General features: G+C 41.5%; 1 protein-coding gene across 3 annotated transcripts in view; it reads left to right on the top strand.

The window, feature by feature from the left end:
* Positions 1-13,687, top strand: part of ARVCF (ARVCF delta catenin family member) — a gene marked incomplete at its 3' end in the record, with an annotated part of 138,538 nt that overhangs the window by 92,716 nt on the left and 32,135 nt on the right. For all 3 annotated transcript variants that reach the window (XM_084217082.1, XM_084217081.1, XM_084217080.1), the window contains one exon: positions 3,136-3,207. In XM_084217082.1, the coding sequence (XP_084073208.1) occupies positions 3,136-3,207 (72 nt within the window). The remainder of the gene's footprint in view (positions 1-3,135; positions 3,208-13,687) is intronic.

The raw sequence follows: 13,687 nt of genomic DNA, 5'->3' as shown, positions 1-13,687 counted from the left end.
CAGGCAGTTTTCCCAAACCAGAGTGCTGTGCCAATCCTACAGCCAGGTCTCATAAAACAGGCCTGTCAGCAGGCATATTCAAAACTGTCTCTTGGAAAAGTTTGGAGCTGTGCTTCTCATCCAGCATTGGCTTTTCTCTGACACACCTCAGGCTGGAAAACCTGGAGAACCTGGATATGGGTGGAAATTGAAATGTACAAAAACAGATCTTAAACTTCTCTCCTACTGCAAGTGTAGTTTGTGCTGTGGTTTCAGCACCCCTGTGGTGCACAACCCGATTGTGAAGATTCGGGCAGTGGTGTGCTCCATACATACAAATCCCAGCCACATGGGTTGTGTGTGTGTTCACATCCCAGTTGTGAACAAATGCACAGGCTTGAGGGACAGAGCAGGGTGTTCAGAGCTACAGAATCTGGCAGTGATGCTGATTTTTTTGTGTTGTCAGGGCTGCATGGGGATGGCTGAGAAGGTTTTAATCAGTAGACTCCTGAATTGCTACGTTTGGTCACTTTTTTAGAAACTCCCCAATATTTGTGAAAATCAAATGGGAAAAATAGCTTCAGGACCTTTGCTTTCTGGGTGGATTTGGTTTGGAGTGTTCTTGCAGCTTGCTCACCTTGTCTCTATAGGAAAGCCCTGGAAATGTAGGAGCTTGGGCTATTTCCAAACACAATCCATTTGATAAAGCAAGTAATTTGTAGAGTTGAAATCCCCTTGGTCAGAGTTCTGTGTTCTGTACTGCTGCCATTGGCAAGCAGCTGGCAGCTTTTCTTTGAACAGACGGGCTTTGGCCTGTGAGGTGGGAGTTTTACAGGGCTGAGATGCTCCTCCAGACCAGCCAGTGTTTGCTGTCTGGCTCAGAACTGGAGAGACAGCAACTGAGGAGCCCAGAGCGCAGGTGGAGGGTGCTGTCTTCATGAAAAATGGGTCAGTAAATAGGCAGCTGCTTTGGCATTCCCAGCTCAAAAGTAGCAGCCAACACTGCACTCCTGGACAATTCCTCCTTAACAAGTTGTGCACAAACACAGTGCCTACTAAATACTGCCAGTGGGAAGAAGGGAGCTCTTACTGTGCCATCTCAGTTCTGCAGGGCTGATAGAAGTGCCAAACCAACCTTTAAATTATAGAGAGAACTTTAGAAATGAGTAGTTGTGTCGAGTAAGGTCTGGCTCTCTGAGAACATGTTCTGAGGTTTAAACTAACTAATGGCAGAGACATGAAATTTGGGGTCATGTGAAAAAACAGTTTGTCCTACTTGTAGATAAGACGGAGTCACATTTATGGGTCTGCTTTAAGTCTGTAATCTTTCCTACACTGACTTCCTTCCTTGAATGCTTTTTTCCTTTTAATTCCCTCTGCCCTGCTTTTTCCTGTCAATGCCCTAAGGGTCAACAAGGGTTTGCAGCCAGTAAAGTGGTTCAGCTGCCATTATGAAGTGCAAAGTCTTTTGGTGATGTACGGCACTTCTTTCTGGTATTTGATTTCCCAAGCAATGTGTTGCTCCTTTCACAGAGCAAAAAATTGATGGAAGGCTGTGAAGTGCCACTGATTCCTGTCCCTTCCTTTAGAAAAGATACCTTTCAAGGAGTGCTGTGGTGCCTGGCTGCATGACCCTTTGGCACCTTAGACGGGCTTTTACATACTTCAGTTAAGGAAATTATTTCAGATCAGCAGAACTTCTAGGTGCATATTTTGTTTTGCACAACAGTTGAAGTTGGCTGGTATTCTGTGTTGGCATTTCAAAAGAAAAGAGTGTGATTCCATCCCTTCCCAAAGAAAGGGAGAGGGTGGAATACTACCTTGAAGGGGGGTTTTCCCTCTTAATGTTATTCCTAAATATTCATAATAGTATTTAAAAGCTCTAATTCTTCTCTGTACAGTAGTGAGTATTTTTATCCTTTTGTCAAAAGGAAAGGTAGAGTGACCCATTGAATTTACTGTACATGTACCAATGCCCTGCTGTAACAAGGCAGGGACTGGCCTTTCCCATCTGGTGACCTCTTGGCAGACAAGACTCGGACTAATCTCCCCATTACATTTTCAAAGACCATTTTCCTGTTTGCTTTTAAGCAGCCTGGCTGCTGGAGCTTCCAGCCCTTTCTGTAAAACTTCCATTAACAGACTAGTAGTCCCTGTGCAGAAGCCACTTCTGGCAGCCTCAGTTGTGTTTTCTGAATTCATCCCGTTGCACCTGCCTTCCCTGCTCTGGAGGGAGAGAGACTAAACTTGAGGTTTTCCCCTCAAATAATTTGGGAAAGCTGAATTGTATACTGCTGTCCTCAGAAGCCATGCAGATTCTTGCACTGCCTTCCAAATCTCTCTCTGCTGCCAGTATTCCTCTGATGGCAAGGTTCCTGCTTGTCCCACAGCATCCATGTGGGGTTACCCAAGGCAGTGGCTCTTCTCGGGAGCATGGAAACTAACCCTTCCCTCCCCGTGTGTTTACATAACCTTGAATTCTCAACCTAAATAAAAGTGCAGGTTTTGTTCTGTTGTATATAAAGGTTGTATAAATTAAAGCTGATGTAATAGTTTGACACTGTTTCTTAGCAAAAGTATGGAATTATTTCCATTAGCTTCTAATAAATAGCAAAAATGACACTTTGTTGATTGAAGGACAATTCAAGGTTAAGTTGTTGGCTGCTGTCTGTACAATATATTAAATTTAGGTCTTCCTGCCTGGTTGTTGCATTGAGAATAGAGGCTGCAAAGCAAAGCTGATGTTTTTTTGCTCTGCTGCTGAGTTTTTGCTTGAGCTAAGCTTCAGGTCGAAATTCCTCTGTGAAAACAACAAGTAAACACTGGGCTTCTGAGGGAGAGGCACAGCTTTACCAAGAAGGGAAATGGCACAATTTTCCAAGGTTTAAAGCACTCCTATGACTCTCTGAAGCACTAGTGCTAAGCATGTTTGCAGATCAACCTGAAAGCAGCATGGGTGTTTGTCCCTAAGTTTGCTCATGCTAAAACCATAGCTGTGCAGCTGGGCTGTGAGTCAGATACACACAATTATGGGTAGCAGTCTGTGATTTATATTCTGGGTCTGTATCTTCTCCCATCTTGTAAATGCACATGACAGTAACTTACCTGTCAGTATACTGACAGTCTTCTCCATCTGTTGTCTTCTTTTTTGCACAGGAAAGAAGAATGGAGATTTGGACAGGAATTTTGATACACTTGATTTGCCTAAGCGGTCTGAAGCAGCAAAAGGTAATGCTAATGTCTGTGCTTTTGGAAATAACAAGTAGCTTGGAAGCTGGAGGCTCTTAAAGGGACTTGAGACATGAGCATATCAGGCTGATCTCTTTCTTTTGTAGCCAGTTAATTGAGATAATGGATATATCTGTGCATGCTGTTATCTAGTGTCGAATACTGGATATGAATTTTTATCTAAGACTGCTGAATTGGTGGAATATCGTAGAAGCCTGCCTGATTTTGTTTTAGGTGATTGTAACTCCAGAGAGGGGTGAGTGCAGGCTCTCCTCCTCTACAGCTTCATTTGCAACCCACCTGCGCCACAGCTGACTGTAAGGAGTTCTGAAATGCAGCCTGTGAGAGTGCTTGGCACTATAACCCTTTCTCTTCCCTGGCATCTCTGTCATTCTTCAGCGTTCTTTGGAATTGGGTGACAACAGGGATTGGGGATTTTTGCCTTTACTGATAGTCAGTCTTCCTCTGAACACAGTATTCCTCCCTGTCTGCAGTGAACAGTACTTGTGGTTTTCTAAAATCTGGGAGGTTCACAGGAAAATTCTTCTGCATTGTGCTTTTGTATTTTAGCTCTGGCAGAGGTGGAATCTTTCACAATTTGCATTCCCTTCTTGCATGCATGGTACTTTTTTAAATTGGAGATAAGGAGGTGATTTGGGGTTTTGTCAGAATTCTTAGAGCATTGGTTGGTGTTTTGAGACTTGCACGGGTTTTGATTTGAAGTGTGTGCAATGTCTCTGCAAAGATCCAGCCATTGTCATGGCAACTGCTGCTGTGCCACCCTGTCAGCCTCACCTTAACGAGCTCTGAATACCCAGAACTACCTGAGTATCCTCAGAGGAAAAATTTTAAACTCTTCCCACATCACGTAGAGAACTTTGGAGAGTGTAAAGAGACAATCTGACGCAACTGAGATCCACGGACCTGGGATACCTGAATTGCACTCTTTTGGTGACCTTGGTCCAGTCCACTTATTTGTGCTTCAATTTCCTTGCTGTTAACTGAAAGCAACAACAGAGGCCTTGTCTGAGATCTTTAGAGATGTGCTGGTAGTCAGTAATGGTGTAATAATTATACATACATAGTGCTGCACTCAAATTCACAGTGAAACTCTGATTGATGATATGCAAACTAATCCTAAGATGTAGATGAATCTTATCTATTTACAGACACCCTTTATAGTGGATGCAGTTTCTAGTCTCATGTCTAAACAGTGATTTTCATTTGGTGCATTATTGCACAAGATCTTCTGTATCTTGTGAAATAATGCAAGATACTAAAAAACCTCTCAGAAGCTGCAGTACCATCCTATTTTAGAGAGCTGCAGGAAACTTCTAACCAGCCTTCACTGGCTGCCATCAGTTCAGGCTGGGAACTGATTACATTGCAGAGCAAGGAGACACCTTTAGGATGCAGGAAAAGAAAGGAATGCAAAATACAGCAAAGGCTTCAGTGTTTGCATTCCTTTCTAAATGCGATTGGAATGTAGGTGCCACTAGAGGCAAAAGATGGAAATCAAGAATTTCTGAAAGGAAATGTACCTTGCATAGCTTTCTTTAAAATAGGATTAAAAGCTTTCATGTGGCTCCGTTAATGGTAGAAGTGATGTGCAGATCTGATGAGAGATGGATCTGTGAGCTTACACAGCTTGTTATCATATTCAGTTGCTAGAAATCTCACACTCTTGAAGAGGTTGTTTGATAATTTTGAGATACCCCCATTTAATCAAAGTCAAATAGATTACATATCTCATGATAGATAAGGTCAGGAGATAAATCCCACAGCATTTTGAAAGAAGCACTTTGACATGGAAAAGGGCATATTTAAAAGTAACTATTGACTTGTGTGCTAAGAGTAAAAAGACCAAGACATTGATGCATTTTTGTTCACTTTTTTGCCGGTAGTTTCCTGCCAAGCATCTCATTTACTTGAGAATTCCTGGATAGTAAAGGTTCTAACAAGGTTGCTTGAACTTTAAATTGTTCACTGAAATAAAGAAAATAAAATGGCAGTTTTAAAAACGTTAAGAACTCTGGTCAGATCTCTTCTATAGAGGATAATTGACTCTGATGAGATCAGCTCTCAGCTGAGGCAGAACCTCGTTACTGAGATGGAAAAATCATGCAAGTTTTAATGATCAAAAGCACTCAGATTGAGTGACATGATGAAGTGCTATTTCAAAAATCAACAATTATAGATTAATCTCTTTCATGTATTATTAAAGCCATATTAAAGTGAGTTTTCAGCTGGAATCTTTGTGAGCAAATGAAACTGCAGTAATAAGATTTGTTCATTCAATGCAGTAAATGAACATTGTGGTAGCTAACAAATACTGGGATGTAGTGTTGTTAAGTTTCCTGTAATCTTGTAGTCAGTGTCCATGGAGCTTACCTGGTTTGTCTAAAGATGTGGTTTCAAGAACTTGACATCATGATTTCCCTTCGAGATGCTCCTAGTTACTACCACTGAGCTTAATTGAGAGTATGCTTATGAGCACTTGAAAAACCATGGACTAGTAGCAGCAGACTAGTCCAGACCTACTTTCTATCAGTTCTGGAAACTTCCATTTTGACTCCAAATTACTTCAATGGTAAGAATCTCTGCCTGTCCTGCAGCCAAACATCATTAAAGCAGAAACTTGTGTTGATTGTGGGTGGGGACTGGCTAGTGCCTGTGCAGAGGTTTCTCAGTGCGTTAGAGCTTCTGTCCTGCTGGTGCAACATCTTAGGAGCATCTTCATATCCTGAACAATCCAGAGGGTCCTGTGAGTTGTAACCTAGTTTAAATGCTAGTATTTCATTTTTTCCCCCTTGGAATTTGCTTGTTCTGATGAGGAATGAATGAAGGAAGGCAGTTTTCTTTTTCAGAGTGATGAACTAGGGTCTCTTCCTGATGGTTCCTGGTTTTTTAATGGGAATCAGGTTCTGCTGCAACACATTATTTGAGCAGCCCTGAAACCATTTCTAAGCCTTTAATAATTTTATGTGCTAGGCATTCTGGCAGGGGAAAGCTTCTAGTTCAGGGTTGTTATCTGTGGTAAACTGGATAATGTCAGACTGGACAACTTGCAGTGCTTTCAGAAGCTGTTTCATCTGATATTAAAAAATTAATGTATATGCCCTGGCAGTGTCCAGAGTACTCCTGTCCTCGTGAGGAAAGATTGTGAAAGAGAAGCTTCTTGTTTTCTCTTTGTTGAAAGGAGCATATTTTTTTTCCTGACAGTCAAAGAGAGAGAGCATAAATTTTGGGGGAAGTGATATGAGCTTGCATAGAGAAGGGAACAGCACTGACAAGAAATTATGAATGCTGTTCTCCGAACCTTGCTAAATTTAGGACTTTCAAAAATTACTGCTTCTATGAGGGGGGGAAGCCTTACTGAAATCCCTTCCCCAGTCTAAAGTAGGTCAGTGATAGTGGTGCTGGCTGCCTCCTCTGCAGCGTGTTCTCTTCTGCACTACCACAGCGCTGATTTCTCCTGTGTACACGTTAAATACGTCGCATAGTACAACTCCTGTGCTTTGTTCACACAGTCCTTCACTTCTGAGCAGGAATAGTGGCAGGAGGCTCAGGCACTGGGGAAAGATGAGGATTAATCATATCTGTGCGGGGGAAGGCAGTGTCTCAGATGGCACTACCTCTGCAATAAGGTTTTCTGAGCTGATTCAGGATTGATGTGTGTCAGCCCCCCAGATACGCTACAGGGGTTTTAACATTTAATCCTCCTTTGTGAAGGTTGTTGGACTGTCCACCTCTGTTCCTCAGTGCTGGAGTATGGGAGGAGAAAGTCCAGAAGAGCAGAACAGTTTTTTTGTGTGGAGTCAGCATTAAGTTATTCCTAATTAAATCCAGACCTCTGTGCTGTCTGGTTTAAGCAAATCTCACGGCTTGTTGTTTATGTGTGCATATGTCTGAGGGCAGAACAGTAGCTGCTCTATGGAGCTTTGGGTGTTGAAGTTCAGGTCTCATTTCAGTTTCTCTCATTAGGGAGTTGAAAATCTTCAGCCATAACAAGACGTGCAGGTAGATTTCAGCCTGGTGGATGAGCTAGCTCATTTTCTCCTTGAAAGCAGTTATTAAGTTGCTTATTAATTTCTCTTCCTTTTTCATTACTTAAGTTTAATTCCATTTTAATGGGAACATAAGTTTAGGAGAGAGTTTTGCTGAAATACTGAACTAGTGTTAAAAATGCTTATAATTGAAGAAGTCTATTTTGTTGCAGTGGGGATGTCAAAGAAAGCTGAATTTATCTGAAAGCTCAGCTTTGTGTGTACACTTACCCTGGTCAGCAGCCTACGTAGGCAGGGAATGAGATTTTGGATGAACTTGTCAGCAGGTGAATTTCTTCTTCTCCATTATCTGAAATTCTCAGTCACTTTCCATGTAGCCTCATGCTGATGATAGATTTTCTATTCCAGAAGGCGAGTGTTTAAATTCCCTTATAAATCTTTGTATTACTGCTCCAGGAAATTAGACTTCCTGGCACTGTCAGGGTAATGACTTTAACTTAGTAGATTACAAAAGTGCCAGCAATTTGTCTTCAGCTAAAGGCAACATGTAGTAGAAGGAGAGAGAAACCTCACTTTACTCTGGCTTTAGTTTGTAATTAAGATTGGCTGCGGTTCGCATTTCAGTGCTGCTTTAATTTGCTTTCTTTAAATCTTGACAAGTTGACTCAAGCACTCACCTGCCCTTTCCAGCTCCCTTCCATCATTAATTTTGATTGTCGTATTGTGAATAAGTGAGTAGAACTGATTGATTAATGGCACCATCCACACCCCTCCTGTGCCTGCTGCTGGAAATTCAGGGACTGGGAAGATCTCCTCTGTGAGAGCAAGTAACATGTTCTTGTATTAACATCTTTTGAGCATTTAATGCACATTATTAAGAATTCTGATCAGAATTAAGTATCTCTTATTTCTGTTGCTTTCCTAAGCTGAGTATTCATTTTGGTCCCATGTGTTTTTCATAATTTACAAAGCAGTGAAAGATTTCTCATCTGTCTTCCAGTGCTTTGAGTCAGAGAAAATTTATTGCCTTGAATTGGAAAATTCCCATATGAAACCTGCACTTGCCAAACTTTCTCTAATCTGGTACATTTAAATTCCCATTCTTTTTCCCTATATTTTCAAGGAGTTCAGAGCAGACACCTGTGGATTTTCCCTTTCTTGTGTACACAGTCTTTCCATAGCTGACTGCTAATTGTTCTGGAATCCTCTGCCTTTTTGGTCATAATCCTCTCTGATTCTTACATTCGGTGTTCTTATTGGTTCAGAGCTGGTGGACACATGCACGAATTGCTTCCTGGCCTGCTGAGCTGTGCTCTATAGGTGAAAACTTTTTTGTGATCTTTATCCATCTGTTAAATATAAATATGTAGAACATTAATTGTATGTTTAAGGTTGAAACAGAAGGCTTTGAAAAATCATATGGGGGGGATACAGTTGGAATATGAATTGGAGGTCCAGGAGTACTGCTCTGTCTCTGCCACTAATTCTTTTCACTTGGTAATATAATTCTGTCCTACAATATTCTTACTTTGGAGACTGCAAGGAAAAACTATTTTACTGGGAGAAATACTAAGTGATATGACTGAAACCCTGTACAGTAACTGTGTACAGCAGTCTGCTGAGACTCACAGCTCTGCTGTGTGGAGTTCAGTTATTCCACAAAATCACGTGAGATGAATTTGAGACCGTTACAGGACCAGCTCTGGTGTTATCTGTCTGCTCAGGAATGTGAAGAATAGTTTTGGCTTTGTGTCCTGGTAATTGCTGCTGTGTTTGTCAAAGTGTTGTTCTCTGGCTTCAGAGAACGCCTTGACATTGCAGCCCTGAGCTGTGGTTTCCAGTCCCTTGCTTTGTCCATAGGGACATCCAGGCAAAATTGTGTTTACAGATAAGACAGGCTAGATTCCTGGTAGGGGTGAAATGGCATCTGTGGAACAGAAAAACTCTTGCAGCTGAGTCAGGGAAAGCACAATGTTTGTGTGAGTAGACTGTGCTGTGAATGGCCCAGGTGAGAGATTGTGTCAGGAAGATTTGAGTTGGGGACTTCAAACAGTTGTGCTACATGGAGGACGTAGAACCAATGTAAACTGGAGAAGAAATTTCAACTGTGATATTTAAATGTCACTAACACCTCCCCACCCCCAGCATGGACACTTCATAGTGGGAATGTCTTTCAGGTTTAGGTCATGAAGCTTTGAAGTTTAAGCTGAGGGACCAGTGGGAAACAACTGCTGGGGTAGGGAGGCAGGAGGAGCAATTGTAATGATACGAGAATTCCATTCAGCTCTGTATTTATAGAAGCTGAAACTCTTTGTGAAGTCATGAGGTGGTAGTTCTTCTCCATCTCTTTTTGGCTCAGCTATAACTTGTTTGCCTGTAAAACTCCTGATTTTTCCTTTGTCTTCTACCTCTGTCTTGAGAGCTAGAGGTCACATGAAAGATGAGTTAAGATGACTGCTTTGTTTCTGAATCATTTCAGACTTTTCCTTCTGAATGAGAAAAAGCTGACTTAGTTATAAGATACTTTGGTTGTCTTGGAAATAGTGCATCAACATCAACAGCTATTTCTCTTCTTTATCCTTCTTATGCATTCTCAAATGTTTAGTATCCCTTAGCACATGAGGGGGAAAAGCTGACTGTTGGAGGCAAGATTCTCCCTCCCCACCTTCAGGTCTTTTCACCTGTGACTCTCATGGGACTATAAAGACTCCAGTAGTCAGCTTCTAGCTCCTTCTTGCCTGAGGTTGGCACCCAGGAATATAGATCTATTATAATAACTAGCAGTATCTTCAGAAGACAGGAATCCCAGGTGGTAAATTCCTTTTCCAACTTGATGTGAGTTTGTGGCCAACTGAAGTGCACAGAAAATGAGATTTAGGCATCTCAAACAGGAAGAGCCTATATATACTTGCATAATAAAGTAGCCTATAAAAAACTAAACAGCAGGAGCTCCACTAGAGCCCATGGTAATTACAGCAGCTAATAAGGAGATGGAGTGATCTGGAGCTTCAGCTAAAGACAGAACTGCAAGAAGTCTGATTTTCCCAGTCCAGCATTGCTACTGACTTTCTGAGTGGCCTCAGGCAAGTTAATAGCATTCAGTTGCTGGGGTTGTAGTGAACCTGTTCATGAAGAGCCTTCTGTTTCCTCTGCTTTCACTAGAAGAATCACTTCACTAAAATAATAGCTAGATTAATTACCTTCACTAAAATAATTAGTGTTTTCACTGCTGCTGTGATAACCAATGCAAATGGAGTGTATGTGGTATATTTGTAAAACCAACAAAATTCTGGTGAAGTATGCTGTATCCCAGATGTTGCTAGCAGTACAGTGATATAAAAATTAAATAAAAACATAATTTCAGTTAAAGGTGGATGGTAGAGGTTTGCCCTGGTGAGATGCTGCGGAAATGGACTGAGGGATTGATGTTACAGAAAGAATTTTGCAAGTATGTAATATTGTGAATTGCTTTGCACTCTTATTATGCATATTACACTTATTGGTTGGGGTTTTTTTAATTGAGAAGTTCAACTGCATTATTTATAATACTTTGTAAATAAAGGTGTGTACATATACCAGTGCATAACTGGAAACCTTGGTAAGTTTTACTGCCCAGCTGCATTTACTTCTGTTATAGCAGTGTGTGCTCTCTGGCAATGCAGCATCTTAACTCTTCAACCACTGATTGGATTTTCATGTCATTTCCACTTGGCTAATATTTCTGGTGAAGAATAGTTAATGTTTGAAAGCTACAGTTGCCAGTCATATGTTTTTAATTTTCACAGCTTTTCCTGTACTGTTTGCCCTGCTGAGAATGGTAAATTCTTTTTCCTCCCCACATTTTAGGTTTTGTATATGTTTTTGCATGTCCCATTTAGCATTTCTATTCTACAAGCAATTCTAATTGTTACTCTAAAATAGAATGCTTGTTATTACAGAGCATAGCTCATTATACAGCTGCTGCTCCAGGACTGTTTATAAAATGAGAATGTGGCAAGAAAGCCTGCCAGGAATAAAAGCAGGAGTTGATGGGAAGGTGCTTATCCCTCATAACTGTAGCTGCCTCAGTCTTGGGGCTCAGTCACTGCAGTGAAAGACTCACTCCATCCACCAATCCATCACTGTTGCATTATGTCAGCTTTTGCCATGCCACTTAGTTTCAGTTAAGAAACAATAACAATGAAATCTCTGAGTTCCCCCCCACTCCCTTTTAGCATAAGCGTAAAAAATGAGATGATCCTTTGAAGAGGGGTGTGAATCTGAAACTTGTCCTGGTTGCCCAGCCAGTATCACCAGGAAGCTGAGGGAAGAGGAACTCAGCTTCTGTCAGAATTTAGAGATGAAATTTCATGTCAAAATCAATTACAAAAACCTTGTTGGACGAAGTTACAGTTGTCTCTGGTGTCCATCAAAAGTACCGCAGCAAAGTTGTGCTGACGAAGCTGCTTGACAAGTTAAGAAAACTGCAGAAAGTTTCAGAAGAGCTGAGGCAGAAAAATGGTGCAGTGTTGATTTAAATCCCTTTCCAGAAGTAGCATGAGCAGAAGCAAAGGAGGTAGTTACAGCTGTGGGTGAGTGTTCTGAAGGCTGTGCTTTAGGAGTAGCTGGAATGTGGATTTCTAAGGTGACTCGGTGCTTTCAGATCTCAGCACTAGACAGACATCACTCGAGTCTCACTGAAAGCATCTGTCCCATCTGGCAGCCTTCTTCCCAAAGAAATGGAGGCTAATGCCACATAATTGGGCATTGGAGGAAGTTTTGAAGGGTTCTTTATATCATTGAAGGATTTCAAGACCTGACTGGACAAAAGCATAATAGCTTGGTCTGATTTTGGCATTCTGCTTTGAGCAGGAAGCTGGCCCAGTTGACCTCCCATGTTCCCTTTCAGCCTAGTTGTTCTGTGTGACTCTCATTAACTGATTACAGAGTCAGCCAGGAAAAGTATGTCTGCATAAAACCAGCACATTTTCCAAAACGATCCATGACTGGGGGATTGGGTGACTCAGATGAGAAGAAGAATGAGAAAGTTCATTTGTCCATGGAACTTGAGAAAGGAACATCCATACAAAATTGAGTGTATCAGGTTGCATCTCAAGATATGGCTTGTTTCAAAGAAAAATATATTTTTACTTAAAATATATACTTTACTGGTGACAGCACAATAAACTATGGAATTCTCAAAACACTTGATAATCAGCCTTTGAGGATCTGCTTAGAACAGCTAATGATCAGGGAGAGAAAGAGGAATGAAAATCAGATAGCTGTGTGATTCTGAACTAATTGCAAATTGTGGTACTTTTTGCAGTTAGTTCAGAGATTAGGCAAGTAGACTTTCTTTACAGTGCAGCCAAGACAGGGAGGTACATGCATGTTTTCCACTTTTGCTTGAGCAGTATTGTAGTGCATGGAGAGCTTTAATAATAGAGTTAATCTGGAATTAAACCAAACTGGAATGTCAAATAACCTGGGCATTTTAAATTGCAGAAGCCACTGATGCTCATTAGTTGGGCTGAAGCTGCCATCATGTTTTGCAGAAGAGCAAATAAAGAGAATCAAAAAATTAAGACTTCTGGTTTTGCAGCATTAATTTCCAGTGAGTCTACCTGCACAGCTGCTGCAGCCCTATTATCTGACTCATTACTTTGTAAACCACTGTGAGATATCTTGAATGTGAAAGCTGCTGTGTAAAGCCATATTTATTTCTGTAACCCCGAGTGCTCTGCACAGGCTTAAAAGCTCCCCCCCCTTCTCCACCATGACAGGGGAATTACAGGACTTAATGTGCCATATACCTCTAACTGTGGATTGAAGAAAAATGACCTTGAACTGAGAGGCAGGCATTTTACATGGTAAAGCAGTCACTTAAATTTACCTGTCAGCTAGAGGCAGGGGGAACCTTACCTCTGCATGGTTTAGAAAGCAATGTCAATCCAAGTGCTGGTTGCTCTGAACCCACTGAGAGCTTGATTGCTGACCCAGGCATTTCCAGATGATCAGTGAGAATGTTGATCAGTATGTGGTAGAGAGGAGAGCCTTTTTATTTCGGCCTCACAGACCATTAGTTTCAGCCCTGAATTTTCTGTGTCTTGATCACAGGAAAAATTGGAAGTCTGTAATAGCATGAAATGTTACTTGTCTGTGCAGGAATAGACCCTGGTTCAGGCAGATCTGGAAGGAGGCAATGTGGAGAGCAGTCCTTGCACCTCGTGCCCAGTTCATGCGTGTTTTGCACACCTTGCCATCTCTTTACTGATAACTTTACTGTTGCTTTTGTTGGAGATGTCTAGAGCAACTTTGTGGGGTTTTTTATCAGTAAAGAGTAAGTACCAACACACTGTGACAGTCAACTTGAGCAGGCCAGCTCAAGATAAAAGCAAAACTGAACTCGTGTGGGGAGGGAAAGAGGGGTACCACTGCTGAAGTGAGTTGTGCAGTTAAAGGGCATTTCAGTGGCACAGCTGGGAACAGAGGTG

The sequence above is a fragment of the Fringilla coelebs genome (assembly GCF_963513975.1).
Source record: "Fringilla coelebs genome assembly, chromosome: 17".
Taxonomy (NCBI): domain Eukaryota; kingdom Metazoa; phylum Chordata; class Aves; order Passeriformes; family Fringillidae; genus Fringilla; species Fringilla coelebs.
The sequence above is the reverse complement of the archived record's forward strand: the minus strand, read 5'-3'. Positions and strand labels throughout refer to the sequence as shown.